Source organism: Abramis brama (assembly GCF_963993115.1).
Source record: "Abramis brama genome assembly, chromosome: 23".
NCBI lineage: Eukaryota > Metazoa > Chordata > Actinopteri > Cypriniformes > Leuciscidae > Abramis > Abramis brama.
The window spans coordinates 9,084,678-9,104,857 of record NC_139985.1 but is presented as its reverse complement, the minus strand read 5'-3'; the positions used below and the strand labels follow the sequence as shown (position 1 = coordinate 9,104,857).

The window sequence follows — 20,180 nt, the reverse complement described above, 5'->3', positions numbered from 1 at the left end:
GCATCTTTCAATGAAAGACAAAAAAATCTAACTATTTTACTAAAAACAGCTTGAATAGTTAAACTACATGTGTTTCAAATAGAAATTATCAATAAGGATATGGAAAACTCAACTGAAGGTCAATACTTGACTTATATCTGTCTTCTTGGCTCTCGCAGAGCTCCATATGGGAAGGCGGTGGACATGTGGTCGGTGGGGTGTATTTTGGGAGAACTGAGTGATGGGCAGCCCCTGTTTCCTGGCGAGAGTGAAATCGACCAGCTCTTCACCATTCAAAAGGTGTTGGGCCCTTTACCACCAGAGCAGATGAAGCTGTTCTACAACAACCCTCGTTTCGCCGGACTAAGAGTAAGGACCTGTGTTCTGATTCACTTCTCTGTCCTGTTCTGTGCTTTCCTCTCCTCTCCTCGCCTCTTCTCTCCTCTCCTTTCCTATGGCACGGATCCCAGTGTTCTGAATAAGTGGCTGCCTATGACTCATGTATCGCTATGTGCCAGTGTGAAGCACAACTGGCTTTGCCTTGACAGGGCTGATCACAGTACATAATATTCACACACATGCACATAGATTCACACACACACAGTACATAGCCTCAAAAAGTATTTGTACACTCAAGTCACATTTTAAATGATGTTTTGTAACCATAGGTGGCATCTGCTAATGAATGATGCTAGACCTTTTCTTTTCTTAGCCATATTTTCAATTAATTTTCACCCTGTATGGATTTAATTTGCAGTAATGACTGGTTGACTATATGTTAAATACATAGATAGATGGATATGAAAGTTTACATTGTTTTAGTGTTCATTTATTTAGTTAGTCATTTTAATGCTTCAACTTAAATTTATTTCATCTAGTTTTTCAAGACAACATTTCTCATTTTTGTTTAGTTAACAAAATGTAATATTTGTAATATTTCTTATTTTATTTTATTTCAGCTTCATTTCAATTAGCAAAAAAAAGTTTTTAATAGTTTTAGTTTTAATTAATGATAATAACCCTGTTGCAGTGGATAACAGTTAAACATACAGTTTAGTGTCAATTGTACACAAATATTTCACTGCTTAATGCAATTAACCAAAGTATCTCATATTTGTAATGGAAAATGCAATTCTTCTGCCCTATTCTTTAGTCCTCCCTCTGTCTGTATTTAACTATGTATGTATGTGTTTTTGTGACAGTTTCCTTCTGTAAGTCATCCTCAGACGCTTGATCGAAGGTACCTGGGTATCATCAACGGACTCATGTTGGATTTAATGAAGGTAAAGCAGTCTGCAACACTCATCAGAGAACATTTTTCCTTTCGAATCCCAACAGTTGATATATTTGGTGTTGATTTATTTTAAAATTAACTGCAGGTGTCATATTACCCCCAAGTGCAAAGTGTTTTTAAAGACTGAATTTGAATGAGTTTAATTGTTCAACAGTGGCATGACTCTCCTCTTTTTCTTTTCACTGTATCAGAACCTGCTGTGCCTGAACCCCACCGAACGTTTTCTGACAGAACAGTGTCTGAACCACCCAGTGTTTCAGGGTCTGAGAGGGCCGGAGCGGCCAGCTGCCCCATCACCCACCCCACCTCGTTCCTCGAAGAGAAAACCGTACCACGGAGACAACACCATACCCAGCCGGTCAGTAATTGCTACTTCTATACACTAGGTTAAAGGCGAGATTTCTGTGCAACTAGTGGCAGCAAATGCAATTGTCAAAATGAGGATTGTTTCCCAAGTAAGAAAGTAAGTAGGGACAAGATAGACAAAAAGACCTACCACCCAATGGTACTGAACTCCTTCATTACCATTTTAAAAATCACCCCAGGATGCATATCTTGGTTTTGGCTGAAAGAATGTCTAGAATATAAACATTTCATGTTTATCCCTATAGGAGCCACGGCAGTAAGAGTTCAGGTCACCGGCGAGCTAACAGCAAGGACTGCTCGTCTCTACCGCGCCATGAGGACCTCCACCGGAGCAACGAAAGCTTCCTGAACGGCAGCAACATGCCAACCTCATCCACCCTTAGTCCCACGCTACATCCCAAGAGCTACCAGGTCCAGACCCTGAGCCGCTCCGCCTCTAGCAGCAAAGATCTGGCCAACAACAACCTTCCGCACCTCCTCAGCCCCAAAGACTCGAAGGGAAAGACCGAATTTGATTTCAACCTGGGGCCTAAAGTTGGAGGTTCCACTGTGGGAGCGGATACCTCTACGGGCAAGTACCTCAAGTCGTCCAAAACAGGCCGCCACTCATCCTTCCTGGAAGGGAAGACCAGCACGCTGCAGTCTGGGGACAAGCACAGTCGCCATAACTACATGGAATCCTCGCACGGGTCCATGCCTTCCACGTCCTCCTCCAAAAGCTCCTCGTCCTTCCTCAGCCTGTCCAAGAGTCATGGGGCGCTGAATGACGCCAAGTCCGTGAGCAATCTCGCAGAGACACGACTCCACCTGGACGATCCCATGGTGGGATCGGGCTCAGGCTCCCGCTACTTCCCGTCCAGCTGTCTAGATCTTAATGCGGCTCCCGGCAGCCCCAGGGGTGAAAGGCACGCTGGGGCGGAGCGGCAAGGCCACAGCCCCAGCGGCCGAGGGAACATGCGTCTAGAAGGGGGCACTCTAGACTCGCGGCGTTCTTCAGGACGGAAAAAGACAGCGGATGAACCGAAGGCTTCTGACACTCTGGACCCAAGCAGGGCCGCAGGAGCAGGGGGCCATGCTCACAATCTGCCCTCCCCACATGAATCCTATCCTTACGGTCTCGGTTACACCAGCCCGTTCTCCTCGCAGCAGCGACCTCATCGCCACTCCATGTACGTGCGGAGAGAGCGACACCGGCCGCACGGCCAGGAGACGAATTTGGTGGTTGGGCAGGGAGTGCCAACTCGTGCCAGCAGCCTACAGCTCCTCTCGCCGCAGCTCCAGCATCGCACACTCCCACGCCACAACACCAGTTCCTCCCGAGAAGAACTCACGCAAGATCTGAGCAGGGTCAGTGACCTGCTCTCGTTTTATCTCCGTGTCCTGTGGTGTATTAGGCGTTGATCTCGCTAAAATGCTAATCTCTGTGGGTTCCTGTGATCAGCATTTGAGGATACTCTCTTATCTATGTGTCTTTGTCTGAATGTTACTTTTTCACAAATTTTCTCTACCTTGTTCGGCGGAATAATTTCAGGAGATTCGATTGTGGTGTGTTTGCGTGTGTGGATGTGATCTTATTTAAGATGCGTATCTGCTGCATCCTGCATTCATGCATTTTGTTTCATTCTATCTGATTATTACATGCACACTCCCAGTGTCTCCCAGTGTCTGCTTATTTTGCTGTGTGTTTATGTCTGCAGAATGACCAGTCTCCCAAAGAGAAGCCTCATTCTCGCCCCCCGATTAAAGATTCTACGAGGGACAACACAGCTACCTTCCACTCACAACGCCCAAAAAACGAGGTCCGAGGTCTCAACAGGACCCTCAGAACGCGTCCATTCACACACTCACAAGTTGCTATTGTTTATCATGCCTCGGCTTATCTTTGTTTTTTGTTTTTTTTAATGCGTTGATCATAAAAGCAAATCACATTTAGCTTTCAGACCATTTATATGGATGTTTTGCAAATGTTCATGTCACACATTAACTGCTAGCTTATGTCTTCAGCATTAAATATCTAGGTTCTCAACTAAAGGGACAGTTCACACAAAAAAAATATTTTGTCATTAATTACGCACCATCATGTTGTTCTAAATTTGACTTTCTTTTTTCTGTGAATTAAATTTTCAGGACTATACTCTTTCCATGCAATTACATTGTAGGGACTGAAGCTTTCAAGCTTCAGAAAGGACACTAAATAAAAAAAAGTGCCATATTTACGGCACATTTTCTATGCCTTACAATAGTGGAATAAACTGAAATTCCAAAGTCAAAAGTCTTTGCTTCTGTGTTCCATCGGAGAAAGAAAGTCACATGGGTTTAGAATGATATGAAGGTGAGTAAATGATGACAGAAATTTCATTTTTGGGTGAACTATCCGTTTAACCTGTTTCTTCTCTTCCTTAATCATTCCTTTTTCCCCCAAGCAAATATTCAGTTACAGTTAAACAAGTATGCACAGAAAGTTGTAGAAACTACAGTCCCGTACTGTCCTGTAGTGTGACCATCCTCTTGTAACTCAGGCTGGGATGTACCATGACACTCATATGGAGGATGGAACCTCGTCCAAGGAGAACAGAATCATCTACAGTGACTCGATGCCTCGTAGAGTGGGAAGCTTTTACAGAGGTAACCTAAAAATGAACTCTGTGACAAACATGATGCTAAAGTTGTTGTTTTAATCTGTGCACTTAAGTAGTTCATAAAATCCCATGCATGACAACTGTTCCCTGTTGAAAAGTGTATGTTGGGGGTTTGGGATGCGATTCTAGGTTTGTGGTCAGTATGTTTAAAAAAAAAAAAAATTTGAAAGAAGACTCTTATGCTTACTGAGGCTGAATTTATTTTATCAAAATATATTAAAAGGACTACTATTTTTTAAATATTATTACTATTTAAAATTACTTTATTTATGTTTTTGTATATTTTAAAATGTAATTTTTCCTGTGATGGCAAACCTGAATTTTCAGTATTATTACTCTTCAGTGTCACATGATCCTTCAGAAATCATTCTAATATGATGATTTGGTGCTCAAGAAACATGTCTTATATTATCAATGTTGAAAACAATTGTGCTGCTTAATACTTTTGTGGAAACCGTCATTTACATTTAGTCATTTAGTCATACTTATTTTCTTTTCTTACTGACCCCAAACTTTTTGAATGGTTGGGTTATGTATGTATATTTATTAGGGGTAATAATGAGTTAAGCTTGTTCTGTCCTTTTGCACAGTCCCCTCTCCTCGACCTGACAACTCGTTCCATGAAAGCGCTGGGCAGAGCAGAGTGCCAGCGGTGGCGGCAGAAAGCACAGCCATGACAAACCACCCTAAACGTCAGACCAATTTCGACCCCTGGTGAGCACACGCGCGTGTTGAGGGCAGCACACCCTCGATCTGGACAAATAAATCATTCTGTGTACATCTACATTCACTGTGAGATGAAATGCTTTGATAAGCTGGAAGTGACAGCATGAAATACTTGGCTTCAAATGAAAAACTAGAAAATCAAGATAAAAATAAGTAGTGTCCTCGACGGTTTCGAGATGTCTGGCAACAGTGGGTGCAGAAAATAATAAAGCATGCCATTCTTTTTTTGATTGTTTATTTGCTTTTTGCTTTCATAATCCAGTTCTCGGATAATATGGCTGCTTATTTCTTATGTAATAGGGTGAATCTTAAATAAAGACATCAAAAACATGTCTGTTCTATTTCGCCAACATTAACAAAAAAAAAGCTGGGGGGAAAAACACAAAAATGTTTACTGATTTTAATATTTTTTTTAAATGTCTGGATTTTCATTGCTGTATTACAATGACATTATTTTTATTTGAAAATGTAGACAGGAAATGTGCTATTTTAGTTTGTTTCATTTTGTTTTGAAATATGACCCAGATCTCTCTGTTTAATAATTAACTTTTTAATGATTTAATTTCTAGGAATAATTCAGAGGCCATGGTCATGAACCCACCAGAGGTCCCTAAACAAAAAGAAAAACAAGGTTTCTTTCGAGCCATGAAGAAGAAAAAGAAGAAGACACAGCCGGTAAGAATGTCCTATTCATTAATTTGCTTATTACGTTTCTCTTTTTCAACTGTCAAAAACAAGTGCAGTAAGGAGATAGTAATGCTTTAGCCAGGAGACCTTTTCTGTGTGTGTACTTTTTATTATTATTTCACATGTATGTATACGTGTTGCTTAGCTGCTGTGTTTGTGTATGTATGTCTGCTAGTCATTGAACTTAAATGATGTATTTTATACACAAGGTAGTAGCCTAGGATAGAGGAAAACTGTCTCTTTTTATATATTAAATTGATAGACGAGCTTCCCCCTCTTAGTGTTCATTCAGTCATCTCAATCAGCATGTAGGTGACCAGTGCGAAAAGGAAAGTGAAGTGACGTATCATCCCAAAAAGGAGGCCGTCCATTTGTTTAATTGTCCAATTAATGTCCGACAGAATCCAACAGAGACTCTCAGTTCAGTTCAGTTCAGTGCCTTCAGTAGTATTTCCCCATAATAGCCATATGGAGACCATTACAGACCCGAGCAGCATGTGTGTGACAGAATCTGCCTCTACTGTGCTCTGTCCACAAATATTGAGCCAGAGGACCGTATGTTCATCTGCTGTATTCAACAACAAAAGATGTTTGGTGTTAATAGAATGAGCCACTGGGGTTTTGTGCGTCTTATATTGCAGACGGACGGCAACGCGGGAAGGAACCCGAGCATCAAGAAAAGCCTTTTCCCCCTCTTTAACTCAAAGAATAGCTTAAAGCATAACTCTTCTGTCAAAGTGCTCCCTGTTGTCCCGCAGCCCATGGTATTGCTCGCATAAAACCGCGCCGCTCTACCAAATAAACACATCTCCATTGCATGTCTTGCTAAATGTATAGGTGTTCTACAACTCCAAATACAGAAGAGTTGGGACATTTTGTAAAATGCAATAAAATCAAGAATCTGTGATGTGTTAATTCTCTTTAACCTTTATATAACTGACAAAAGTGCAAAGAAAAGATTTTCAAAGTTTTCACTGACCAAACTTGTAAATACAAACAAATGTTGATTTTGATGGCTGCAACACACTCCAAAAAAGTTGGGAAAGAGGCATGTTTACCACTGTGTCACATCACCTTTCCTTTTGATTACACTTTTTAAATGTTAGGGAAATGATTGTTGAAGTTTTGCAAGTGGATTTTTTGCTCAATCTCACCTGATTCTCTGATTCTCCTCTTCATGATGGGCCATACATTTTCAATAAGAGACAGATCTGGACTGCAGGCATTCAGACAAGTACATCCCTTCTACGGTGTAGAGTGTCTAGAAACCACTCTGTTGTAGCATGTGCAGAATGAGACCTGGCATTGTCTTGCCTCCCAGGAAAGATGTCGTCTTGATGGCAGTATATGTCTGTACAATCCCAATATATGCTTCCACTTCAGTGGTACACACACATTCAAGTCACCCATACAATTTGCATTGATGCACCCTCATACCATGACAGATGTTTGCTTTTCCACCTGTCGCTGATGGTGTCTTTTGTCTTTGGGACTAAGAACACACATTTCCACTGTTTTTTGGATCATCTGAGATGAGCTCAGGCCTGCATAGAACTGATGTATAGCTTTCTCCTTGCGTAACAGAGATTCAAGTGGGATTCCTTGATGCAGCGGCAGACTGTGTTAAGTGACAACGGTTTTCCAAAGGATTCCTGAGCACATGTGGCTGTATTTAAATCAGTAGCATGACGGTTTCTCATGTAATTCCATCTGAGGGCTCAAAGGTCACACACATTCAACAGAGGTTTCCTACCTTGCCCTACATGTACTGAGATTTTTCACAATAATATGTATGGTAGAACATGAAAGACTTACATTCTTTGCAATCGTGCATCAATGTGATTTGTGAATTTTTTGACAATTCTCCCATATCTGGCACAAAGTGGTGAGCCATGACCCATCTTTGATTGACTGATATGCTCATTTTACACTCAATCACTATACATACCCTCACCTATTACCAGTTCACCTGCTTTCTGTAGGGCTGTTTCAAAAGAGTTTAACTTGGATATTCTATAAGCTTTTTACTTTTATTTTGCATCTGTCCCAACTTTTTTGGAGTGAGCTGCAGCCATCAAAATCAAAATATGTTTATATTTACAAAATACACTTAAGTTGGTCAGTAGAAACTTTGAATAAAGGTTAAATAGAATTAACAGAATCACAGATTCTTGATTTTATTGCATTTAACAAAATGTCCCAACTTTTCTGGATTTGGGGTTGTATGACTGGATGTCTTTTTGTCATTTTTATTTGGTTATTTTTAGATTTTTTATTTTTTTTTCCCCAAGAGCCATTTTTTAACAAGTAAAACATCAGGTCCAGATCTATGTTAATGTGTATAATCGAAAATTGTGGGTGTATCTAAGGCTGCAATTTTACATTTTAATCAAACATTTTAAATACATCAAATTACATTACTTTTTTTCAAATAGTCATTTTATCAAATGAATTGCATATATTTAATTTGCAGAGAAATATAGTATTAATATATTAGTATTTGTTGAGGGGGGGAAAGCCCCGTTTATTGTGGCAGATGAGTAAATCGAAGAAACTCACAAAATATAATTTATTTTTACATGATTCATTGTGCTAATGTGTAAATTAATATATCCAATTTTAAAGCCTAAATAAGCCTAATTCATCTTTGCACACACCACACGCATTTAATTTATGGGCTCAATAGCTGGCGGCACAGAAAAACTCATACTTTAATATACCGTGTTGTCTTATGAATCATTGATAATGAATTTCAAACCACATTAGCTCAAGATCATTTTTTTTATAGATGTTGACGTAACAGATCTGGTACTGTGTGTTTTACACACCAAACTTCATTGTTTAGGTTACTGCTAACATCGCAAAAGCATCAGCATGTGTTCTTCTGTTAGATGCATGTCAGACCCCTTGACCGTCTTTAGCAGCGCCTGCTCAAAGAGGATGCACGTTTTCTCATCTGCCATTCTCCCAACCTGGGAGAGAGCAGGAGAAGTGGTCTTCAAACAAACAAACTGTCTTCTGTACACTCACACTTGCACATTTTGGAACAAAAGGTCAGAAAACTGGGCACATCCCGAAACACTCAGCTCTTTAACCGATTTTCAGTAATCCATCTTCTCCAGAAACAGCTGGTCATTGGAATGATATCCTTAAATGATTTCAATCATATACAAATGGAGGCCTTGAGCTGGTTCACAGGGTTGTATTCCGGCACGTTTCCAGTCTTCTGACCTAATGCACGTGATTATGGGTGAACTTTTGTTTGGAGAGGTGGAAGTTGTTCATAAATCCCAGCGTTCACTGGTGTTGTGTTTTGATCTGTGTGCCAGGTTCCTAGTGAGGCCCAGCAGGACCAGATAGTGATACAGAGACCAGTCAAATCTTCGTCTCATCACAGCAGTCGACACCGCAACCGAGATCGCGACCGGGAACGTGACCTGGAAAGGGAGAGGGAGCGTGACCGGGATCGAAACCGCGAGAGGGATCGCGATCGTGACAGGGACAACACTTGGCCGCCTGAAAAGCAGGCAGACGTGCAGCCTCAGGTAAGAAAAACTTCAGATGATCTGATAGTAAAATCTCTTTGTTTGCTCCTGCTGGTCAAAACTTTTTGGTTACACTTTACAATTAGGTCCCATTCATTAACATTAGATAATGTATTAGCTAACATGAACTAACAATGACCAATAATCTGTTAGTGTTAGTTCATAAAAATACAATTCTTTATTGTTTATTCATGATAGTTCACAGTGCATTAACTATTGTTAACGGACTCAACTTTGGATTTTAAAAATGTATTAGTAGATAAATAGATTGACTTTATTAATCCCACACCGGGGAAATTCACCTATTACAGCAGCTCCACGGAAGTACGGAAAAACACATTGAATAAAAAATACTGTTGTAATAGATATAATAAGTGCTACATGATGTTGTTACTGCAATTGAAGCAAGTGAGTGTTGAAATTAACATTATGTAACAATTACTAAATGCTGTACAAGTATTGTTCATTTTCATTCGTTTACTAGTGATGTTAGCTTATAGTAGCAAATGAAAAATGACCAATTAATACCAATTCTTTGTTTTTGAAAGTCTCTCGTGTTCACCAAGGCTGTTTTTTCTGATCTAATACATGTAATAAAATATTTTTACAGATTTAAAATAACTTATTTTCGTATGTATACAGTATATTACAATGTAATTTATTCCTCTGATGGCAAAGCTGAATTTTCTGCTGTTATTTTTTGTCACTCCAGTCTCCAGTGTCACATGATCCTTCAGAAATCATACTAATATGCTGATTTGCTGCTCAAGAAAGATTTCTTATTATATACATTTCTTATTATTAATGTTGAAAACAGGATGTTTTGATGAACAGGAAGTTCAAAATTAAATCTTTTGAAAATGAAACCTTTTTTTATGCCATCTTTACTGGCATTTAATGCATCCTTGCTGAATATATGTATCCATTATTCATTAAATGATTGCAAACCCAAACACACAGATTTGAATTTTTAATCTTGCTTCCCCGTTTCAGAACCAGCCTCTGAAATCCCTGCGGAAGCTCCTACACCTCTCCTCTCCTGCTACGTCCAATCAGCCCCCACCACCCGATCGCTCGGCAGAACTGCGCTTCCAGCCCCTTCCTAACCCCCCTAGCAAGGGGAACCTGAACGAGGTCAGAGGGCACCCACCGGGCAGCGTCACCCCCAATACCAAGAGCCGCAAACCCCACAACTACCCTTTGCCAGGGCAGATCGAGTCCAGCTGGCACGTCTCCGCGCTGAATCGGGCTGAGGGCGCACCGTACCCAGACCAAATGGCGAACAAAGGTGGGCAGAACGGTATCGGCTTTACCAGAGCCGCTCGCCCGAGAATGCCGAACCTCAATGATCTGAAAGAAACGGCTCTTTAGAGGAGGAGGCCCCCTAGTGGCCTCTAGTGTACTTGGTTTCTCCTTTTCCTTCCTGGCTACCTATGGAATGCTATTGTTCATACAGTGGTACACAATGCCACTTCTGGCCAGAAGGTGGCAATAGTTATGTCTCAGATTTGTTTTTTAAAGCATCCACATTTGATAGAATTTGTATTATTGTTCATTACATCTGGGTTCAGTTTTCTGTTGAATATATCTAATTGACGATGATATGAATCTATGTATTTGTATATGGAAACTTAGGGACGGGGACAAAAAAAAAAAATCTGTGGAATTGTAAGAGCTTTAGTTTATACACGAGAATGTATAAATATTTAATGTGTAATAATTCTATATTTCATGGAGATTATTTAATGAATTATTGGTGTGTTAATAGTTATAATGTACAGAGTGCATTTTATGGTTGTAACAAAAGTACTTATTGTTTCTGAATTATTTTCCTCTCTTTATCGAGCATTGTTTTCTGATATGAATTCTCAGTGCAGATTAGGTCTATATTTCACACCGTCTCATACTGCAGGTTATTGAATCATCCCTATTGAAAACGTAAAACTACTGATGCTTCCTAAACAGGTTCGGTGTTACCTTTCATGCGAGACCCATTAAATCGACGTCCCATGATGGCTATTTGTCACACTTTACCTGTCTTGCAATGTTTCTCGTGAGCTCGCCATTCAAAACAGGATATTAACCTAAGCATTGACATCAGACAGTGCTTGTTTTTGGAGTCAGTTCATTAGAGCCCAGATCCCTGAAGAGCTGGATTTCCTGTGAATAATGAATTTCAGGGCCCCAGGGCCTCACCGTGTCTCCCTCTGCGATCTAGACCCCACCAGCTGGTGAATGAGTGTGACTTTGCCTGTGGCACGAGCGATGCTTTACAAGCAGCTTTGCTCAAGGTTGTGAGAGTTAAGTCTGTATCTCCGTCCTGGCGTGACTTTCAGCGGTCGCTTCACGGGGATTCGGTTGCATGTGCGCATGATTCTTCTAACAAACTGAATAACTGCCAGTTTTATTTTAATCCATTTAACGGCATGTTTTTGAAGAGATAAAAGCATTGCCTCGGGACCTGGTAAAAGGGTTTCAAAGACGTAATGCAGTTATTGATCTGTTAGCGCGCGGGGACTGCAGGGGAGACGCAGTGAGATTTTCGAGTGGCCCCTGAAACGCAGCACGTTTCCATTCAGGCTTTCGCTGTACATCTTGTTCAATTTATATTTTACAAATACAGATTGAAATTAGATGGATATAAAATATGCAAAATAGCTGTAGTAAGGATTCCAGGCATTTGAATACCAATGCAAACAGAGCAATATATCACGACTTTGAGGTGAATTTATCATCCTTCACAAAGTTGCTTCTGAGTAGTACATTTTTATTTATTTACGTTGATTATCATCCCAACAACTAAAGTTGCTCACAAAATCCCCCCCAAAGAGAGTGACAGAGCATTTTCATTTCAGTAACTCTAGTTAAACGTGTCCCTCAATATTTTTACGAAAACATTTCTTTTTTTTTTGGTTTTTGAAATAGTATTGTTTTATCAATGGTGCACTTTAAACAGACATTTCTCACTGGTGTTTGTCTTGATATGGTGTTTGATTAAAACAGAACTTTGTATCTATCTAATCTTCTACCTTATCTACTTACAGTACATGAGCTTTGTCTTTCACATGACTGGATTATTATTCATGTTCAAGATACACATTCAAATACACTCTATACAGTATGTACCTGTATAGACTGTACTAAAATGTGTATCTTCAACATGAATAATCCTAATTCAGTCCTGTATAGACTTTTACAGTTATTGGCATTTACATCATAGTCATGTTTTTTTTTTTTTTTTATCTGTCTTTATTTATATCTTTGTTGATTCTGTTGTCTCTGCACTATTTCAGTGTGTTATACGTAGATAAAAAATTTAGCAACAGTAATCAGGTTCAGTTATGTTCTGTTAAACTGCTGTGTTGTCTTTCATGGTTAAACTGCCATGCAACTGTTGATTTTTGTTTTTTAGGAAGAAATTAATCTTCTATATGCTTGTTCTGGAACCTCTCGTTTCCTTGTTTTCAGGTTACTTTTAGTGACATGAATCACTTTGTTCCTGAGTAATGTTGTCTGCCGATTTCATCGTGTTTCACCATACCCGAATGTTAGAATGTGATTCCATCACTACTGGATTAACACCTTGTCCATAAACGCTCTGACATCCTTTAATCTGCAGTACGTTGGCACAGTCTGTCTCCGCGGTGCCAGGTAATCCTCCCATCAGCCAGCTGTTAGGACTGCCAAGATAAACTGTTTGGTTGTCGCCAGCTGTGGTGAGGTCGCCTGCGAATGGTAATCTATGACTGGCCTTGTTAACCTGCTGAAAAAAACATGTAGAATGTCACTGATTCTGAATTTCTTGTTTGCTAAGCACCATTATTTTGATTTTGATATACTTTTTTTACTTTTAAATTGACTGGCGTGGAATCATGCTAACAATATCAGGGCAAAACATACCACTTCCCTATACTAGAGTACTAAAATATTACGAAAGCTAGTTTTAAGCGTTAAAATAGAAAACTCATCTCCAAAGGGCTGCGTCTACCAACATTTCTGTCAAAATGGAGCCTGATAGTCGTGTGATATAGCCAGGGTGAATATACAATACCAGTTTAAAGTTTGGGTTCAGTTTAGTTTGGGTTCTATTCAGCAAGGATGCATTGAATTGATCAAACTAACAGTAAAGACATGAAAAGACTGTTTCCATTCATCAAAGAATCCTGAAAAGAAAAAAAAGTTAAGCAGCACAACTGTTTTTAACATTGATAATAAGAAGAAATGTTTCAGCATATTAGAAAGATTTCTGAAGGATCATGTGACACCGGAAAATTCAGCTTTACATTTTCAAATGTATTAAAATAGAAAACTGTTATTTTAAAATGTAATAATATTGCTGTTTTCACTGTATTTTTGATCAAATAAATGCAGCCTTGGTGAGCATAAGCGTTTAAAAACATTACAAAATCGTACATTGAAGTGGAAATTTAAGCTTAAAGGGATAGTTCATCCAAAAATCCCAAAATCCCATCTCTACCATCTCTTCTCTTCCATGTCAGTCTCCTATACGCTGTTCATGTTGTAAACACAGTGCAGCGCTTCCATGTTCTACGTCAGAATGCCGGCTCATTATTGGCTGACGCTGTTCATGTGCACAGTGCACACCAGGATTTTTATTTTTGGGTGAACTAACCCTTTAATCATCTATTATTATATATTCTACCTTAAATGAATATGAACATTGTTAGCCGTTTGGAACCTTTTTTTTTTTTTTTTTTACCGACTGACAAATTGGTCCCACTTTACCTCTATTCACCTTCTGAATGAATGAGCAGGGTGTTGACTGCCTTAAATGTATGCTGAAGGATATTGTGAAGGTGTTTCTGAGTGTTTCTTGGTTCACTGCCATACTAAAGTATACCTGCAGGTACTGACAACTCATCTGTCATGGTTTAATAGCCATAGACACTCGTCTTATATTGGCTTGTAGCATCTATCATCCAGACAGGATGCCCATTTGCTTTTCAGTGTCAGCTGTTGAATGCAGGGATATAAACATTCAGGTTCATCCCACAGGATAGATGAAATATATTAGACAATTAGTCAATCTCATATTTGCGTATATGGCTGTTCTTACTTTCTTTTTTTTTTTCTTTTTTTTTTTGTGGCTTGGCAATGAGTAAAAGCTCTGTCCTTTTAGAATGTAATGTATTTAACTCTTTATGTCTGTTTACCATTGGACAAATGTTGATGTCTGCACAAGAATGTAAGTTTTTAATGCAAATATGGCCCAGTGGTCAGTTTCTACTTTAGACATTTCATAATGTTTATTCCACCTTTAAGTATTGAAATCACTGCCACATTTTTGTCTGAAGCAGTTGTTGTGCCAACTAAAGCCATTGTGAAGTCTTGTAAGGCCAAAGGTTTACAATCTATCAGGAACAAAAGAGTTTATTCTGAGCATTCAATTTGTCTGTTCCATGAATTCATTCTCTTTATTTTAGTGGACTGACTACTGAGTCTGTCATAGAATGTACTAAGAAAGGCATCTGTTTGTGTCTTATTTAAATGTCAAGACTGTTTCTATTATGTGTTGAAGTTTTCGCAGTCTGTTTGAATCCTCTTTGCTGAATTGAGAACATGGTCCATACCCAAATTGTGTACTTACCCCTTCTGCTTGACAGGATTGACATAAATAGTAGTCATCAAAACATCCAACCAATCAGAATGTGACTTCCATTTAGACAACAGCCATGACTTTTGTTACATCTATCAGGCCCACGCAGAATCTTCAGCGTTCTTCACATCCCTCACTGCTAAAATGTTGCTTTCACTTACCGATAAGTGTGTTGTATTTTCAGTTATGTTTAACATGCATTTATATTTCCATCCTAAAATCCACACAGAAAATGTGATAAAAGTCTGCGGATTTCGTCTGGGCCTGCATCTATTCAACCGATTGACTCTGTAAACTGAAAGTTATTAGCTTATAACTTTTTTTGAATCACCAATGCACAACATTTAGCTCAAACATAATCCTCACCACTCACTCAGCACTTTGTCTATGTCTTTTGTGAAGACTATTTGTCTGTGTGTTCTCTTTAGGGTACAAGTGGGAAACGGCACCCTAACGTTGTTTGATTTAAGTCCAGGCATGTCTGACTCCAACAGCGTTTATAATGTATATTCCGCTGTAATTAATAACAATTAAAACAATGTCTACCCAACTATGTTCTAGCATGTGTCATTTCATTGCAAACACCATAAAAACCCATGTCTTTGAGATGATCAATAAAAAAAAAAAAACGACACTAAAAAAAAGAAACCAGCCTTCAACTTGTCTCTCCGTGAAATGTTAGTGATTTGCATCAAAACATTGCCTGAGAAGTTGAATTGAGTTAATTGTATGCATTGAACCATTAACTGGGTCACAGAAGGTGACCGTCCGGCTTTAAAATCTGGGATCATTTGGCTATTTCTCTCTTTTTTTTAAAAGACAAGGGTCGGACTGGGATGTGAACAATTTCAAACTAGCTTTTAGCAGTAAAGGGAGGAGCTTTGAGATAAAGGGCATTAGATAAGGCCATTAGTGCTCTGTGGATTACAGTAATCCAGCCCCTTTAATATCAGTGCAGTGGTCCACCACTCGAAAAATAAACCATCATGGAGTACAGACTGCAGAACACGTTACTGATAGCCATCCTGCTGGTGTCTGAAGGTATGTGCTGTTGTGTTCCATTATTTTCACTAAATTAGCAGAAATTTAATTCACAGAAGTTGATTACATTTTAAAAGTGCATCAGATTTAAAGAAAAAAAAACACTGAAAATGTTAACGATAATCTAAATATATCAACAAAAATTATTATGAATTATGGTTGTATAATGTGCATTTAAAGTCTATTCAACCTGTATTAACAATTCATTTAGCCGGATGAGATAATAAAAAGTGTTTACTCTCCCATATTTTGCCCAGGTTTTGTTGGACTGCAAGCGCAAGAGGTAATTAAAAACATCTGATATTGGCAGAGACAATTAAAAGACACAATGTTGATGACCATGTTGATATGTGCTTAGGATGACGAGGGCAACGACACATGGGATGAGAAAACCTGCAAGTGTGACTGTGATGAATCCTCTAGCAAACCGCTTTCCAAAGGTTCTTCTTCGAGTTGGGCACAGCAGATGGACTGCATGCCAGGTAAGAATGAAACATGGAAGAAAAATGCATTCAAATAAAAAAATTTCCAAGCAAAATTGTGACAGTAATAATGTGAGTGTTTTGCAGTGTGGTTCAAAATGTGTCAAACTATGACTCATTTTCCTTCATTACTGTACCTAAATAGTACAGATTACTGTTTTTACTGGCTGAGGGTGAATTGTGAATCCATTGAAATCCTTTATGCTCATTTTGTCAGGAGAGTGAAACTTCTGAACGGTGCTTTGCGCTAACATTGACTCTTTGGGAATTGAGATGGATGGATTATAGTTAGCACTAGCCGGTGCCCTTCGGAAACAGAAGGCAGGACATGTGCGAATGAGCTGGCTCCCGGTCAGCGGTGCAGAAAGTCATTAATCATTCGGTTGCAGATTCACCTGGGCCATGTGTGCCATCGCCGCATCCCATTGGCACACCACCACAGGGCAGACATGCTCCATTAACACAGAGCAGCTCGTGAGACTGGTGTGTTAGAATCAGTGCTGGACAACAATTAATCGTGATTAATCACATTCAACATAAAAGTTTGTGTTTACATAGTATATATAATATAAATAATGTATAAATATATATACATGCAAATATTTCTTAAATATATACATGCATATGTGTGTATTTATATACACAAAATAATTATACACCATACACACACATATAATATGTAAACACAAACTTTTATTTTGGATGCAATTAGTCCGATTAATCTTTGCCCAGCACTAGTTAGAATCAAATGAAAGCGAGGAAAGTTTAGATGAAAAAATAAAATAAAGACTCAAGAATCACAGTGATGCAGGTTCATAATCCTGTTATGTTGAGATTACCAAAAATAGGACCTGTCAATCAAACTATTGACGATTAAGTGTATTAACACCTTTTCTCTGGAAAAGAAGAAATTCAGCACAAAATTCATGATTGCTGAATCAGAATGCCTTTTATTTTCGCTTGATTTCATTCAAATCAAAACCAGAAGTGGGTATGTCAAAAAGAGCATCCTAAATCCTTGAAAACAGGGACTGTTATGTAAAGACATTGCTGTAGGACTGGAGCTTAAGTGTGGAAACGTGACCATCTGTCAACCTAGTCTTAATGGATGTTGATCTTTCGTTATGCGGAACTGAAGCTTTTGGGATTGTAAAATCACGCGCATAAGAATTACAGAGCCGCCAGATTAACGCTTTGTCCATTTCCTTTTAACGCAGCTTGACAAAGAAATCTCTGATCGCGTGACTAATGTCTGTCAGACATGTTGGACATCCTGCAGGCTTGTGTTGAATGGGTCTGTCCATAGATTTTGGTAATTCAGAACTGCCTTTAGAGTCAGAAAACCTGAATTGTGCGGCCGCATATTTACACTTTCACTTCGCATTATATGTAAAGATAATCTATTCTCAATATTTATTCTCAATTGCCTGTCCAGAGTGTCCCTACCATAAGCCCCTGGGTTTTGAGGCAGGATCTGTGACTTCAGATCAGATGAGCTGTTCTAATGAAGACCAGTACTCAGGCTGGTTCTCCTCCTGGACTGCAAGCAAGGCAAGACTCAACAGCCAAGGGTTTGGGTGAGTTCTCTGAAATATTAGTGTGGCGGCTGTAGGAAAGGAAGTCCTGTCTTTCAGGTAAATTGCCTTTTTGAGAGAAACGTTGTTGTTTTTTTACTCTATAAGGTTGATCATTGACTGGATCATTTTTGAAAATGGTCTGCCCTGTTATGTGTTGTCTTGTAATGTCTTGAAGAAACTTTGACTGCAACTTTTACACATAGATTGTCTTTCTCTCTCTCTTGTCCCAGGTGTGCTTGGCTGTCTAAGTTCCAGGATACCAACCAGTGGCTTCAGATTGACCTGAAGGAGATCAAATCGGTTTCTGGGATCCTGACCCAGGGACGCTGTGACTCTGATGAGTGGGTAACCAAGTACTCTGTGCAGTACCGCACCAATGAGAAACTCAACTGGATCTACTACAAGGACCAAACTGGAAACAACAGGGTAAGAAGACAAACAGCCCATCCTAGAATAACAAGGGTCCAAGATGAAAATCACATGACCTATTTTTTTGAAGGATTACATAACCATTTTCACTGTAATATTATAGTATTGCAACCAGTACTCTAAAGTTCAAGTCCTTGGTTTTATTTGTTTTCTACACGTACTTGTATTTTCCTCAGGTGTTCTATGGAAACTCTGACCGTTCTTCCACAGTCCAGAACCTGCTGCGTCCACCTATTGTAGCCCGTTACATCCGGATCATCCCTCTTGGCTGGCACACTCGCATCGCCATCCGCTTGGAGCTGCTACTTTGCATGAATAAATGCACCTGATCTGGAACACATTCCAGCAAAGTCATACCCAACTATTTCCTGCACCGCCCCTTTTCTTGTATCACATGACAAAGTGAACATAACTGCCCAATCACTGCACTTGTTTCTCTTTTATTTTATTTTATGGTATTTTTAAGGAGGAAATAATCATTAGAATGTGTTATAGTTGCATTAATTTGTGTTGAAGATGTTTTCCTTTTCTCTTCACAAATAGTTTTTTTTTTCATGTCCTCTTGTATTCGATTTATGAACAAAAACGTTTTTTGCTTTGGCAAATCAGATATAAAGGGGGACATTGCATGGAGTTGTACTGAATGTTGTTATTGTGAGTTCTGATGTGGTTTGTGATTGTGTTTTATTCCCACTGTTATGACCAATTCCTTTTTGTACATTTATTATGAGCCTACATTGTTTAATTGTATTTGCGGCTTACCTGAAAAACAATGCCACTGAATAAAGAACGTCTCTCTCTTGTGTATGTTACAATGTATTAACACTCAACTTGGATCAATGTTACAATTTATTAACCCTCAACTTGGATCAAGATCCACTTCTTTAACAAAAGTCCAAAAAGTTCATTTGGATACTAGACTAAAATAAATTAATACATAGAAATACATAAAAATGGTCAATATATAAACATGTACATGAATGACAACACGGCACTTTATCAGTAAATGTAATATTATTAGGGGAAATAAGCATTTGCTGATATGAAACATTTGGATAATTTATGCAATTTTTATGAATATATATTTTTAAATAATTTACTTCTATATAATATAAATATTTATGATTTGAAATGTAATTTTATTCATGGTATTACTTAATAATTATTTTTTTTAAATAATAACAAATATAACATGCCCTCATGGTCTTTAGCCCCTTTTCATCTTACCCCAATGGTCTAATTTTATTTTTCCTCTTAAAAAAAATAAAAATCTCCATATCTAAATGACTTACTGTGCCCATGAATGCCCATCAAAAAACATAAATAAAAACATTATATTTATACTTCGTGATATAAATTCACAAATCACTATTAAAGAGAGAAAATAATTGATCAAACATCAACTGTTCAGATGGAATAAATCTCACAAATGCTGATGTTCAGAAAATGTGCTGAAATAAGATTAAGATAAAGTTCATGGCTTCCATGGTGAAGGGCGTTTTTTAGTGTTATTGATTTGACCTAATCCTAATAATTTGTTAACAACATGTAGGCCTATTCATTACTTCAATGAGCTCGCTGTTTCTTCCTCAAATTAATACATTGTTTAAATTAATACATTGTTGCTAAATGCGTGATTTGTAGGATAGCCTGTAGCTAATACAACTTGACTAGTCACCTCTGATAACAGATAACTCTAAATTGTAATGTAGACATGCATTTTCTGTAAATCTGCTTTGAAACTATATGTATTGTGAAAATCGTAATACAAATAAATGTGAATTGGATTGAATTGACC

General features: G+C 38.5%; 2 protein-coding genes across 4 annotated transcripts in view; both read left to right on the top strand.

Moving 5' to 3' along the window:
• The window catches only part of cdkl5 (cyclin dependent kinase like 5), a 33,030-nt gene extending 20,780 nt beyond the window's left edge, over positions 1-12,250 (top strand). For 2 of the 3 annotated variants that reach the window (XM_084100232.1, XM_084100234.1), the window contains 11 exons: positions 159-348; positions 1,182-1,262; positions 1,465-1,631; positions 1,885-2,986; positions 3,337-3,438; positions 4,159-4,264; positions 4,869-4,992; positions 5,574-5,679; positions 6,333-6,455; positions 9,021-9,236; positions 10,230-10,881. In XM_084100232.1, coding sequence (XP_083956358.1) covers positions 159-348; positions 1,182-1,262; positions 1,465-1,631; positions 1,885-2,986; positions 3,337-3,438; positions 4,159-4,264; positions 4,869-4,992; positions 5,574-5,679; positions 6,333-6,455; positions 9,021-9,236; positions 10,230-10,607 — 2,695 coding nt within the window. In that variant the 3' untranslated portion in view covers positions 10,608-10,881. Of the gene's footprint in view, positions 1-158; positions 349-1,181; positions 1,263-1,464; positions 1,632-1,884; positions 2,987-3,336; positions 3,439-4,158; positions 4,265-4,868; positions 4,993-5,573; positions 5,680-6,332; positions 6,456-9,020; positions 9,237-10,229 lie in introns of all 3 variants that reach the window. The other variant, XM_084100233.1, reaches the window with a different exon arrangement.
• A 3,406-nt stretch (positions 12,251-15,656) lies between these two features.
• On the top strand, positions 15,657-19,185 carry rs1a (retinoschisin 1a). Its single transcript, XM_084100270.1, has 6 exons — positions 15,657-15,894; positions 16,152-16,177; positions 16,253-16,376; positions 17,812-17,953; positions 18,184-18,379; positions 18,559-19,185. The coding sequence occupies exons 1-6, from the start codon at positions 15,840-15,842 to the stop codon at positions 18,709-18,711; spliced, it is 696 nt and encodes a 231-aa protein (XP_083956396.1). The 5' UTR covers positions 15,657-15,839; the 3' UTR covers positions 18,712-19,185.
• Positions 19,186-20,180: the final 995 nt, after the last annotated feature.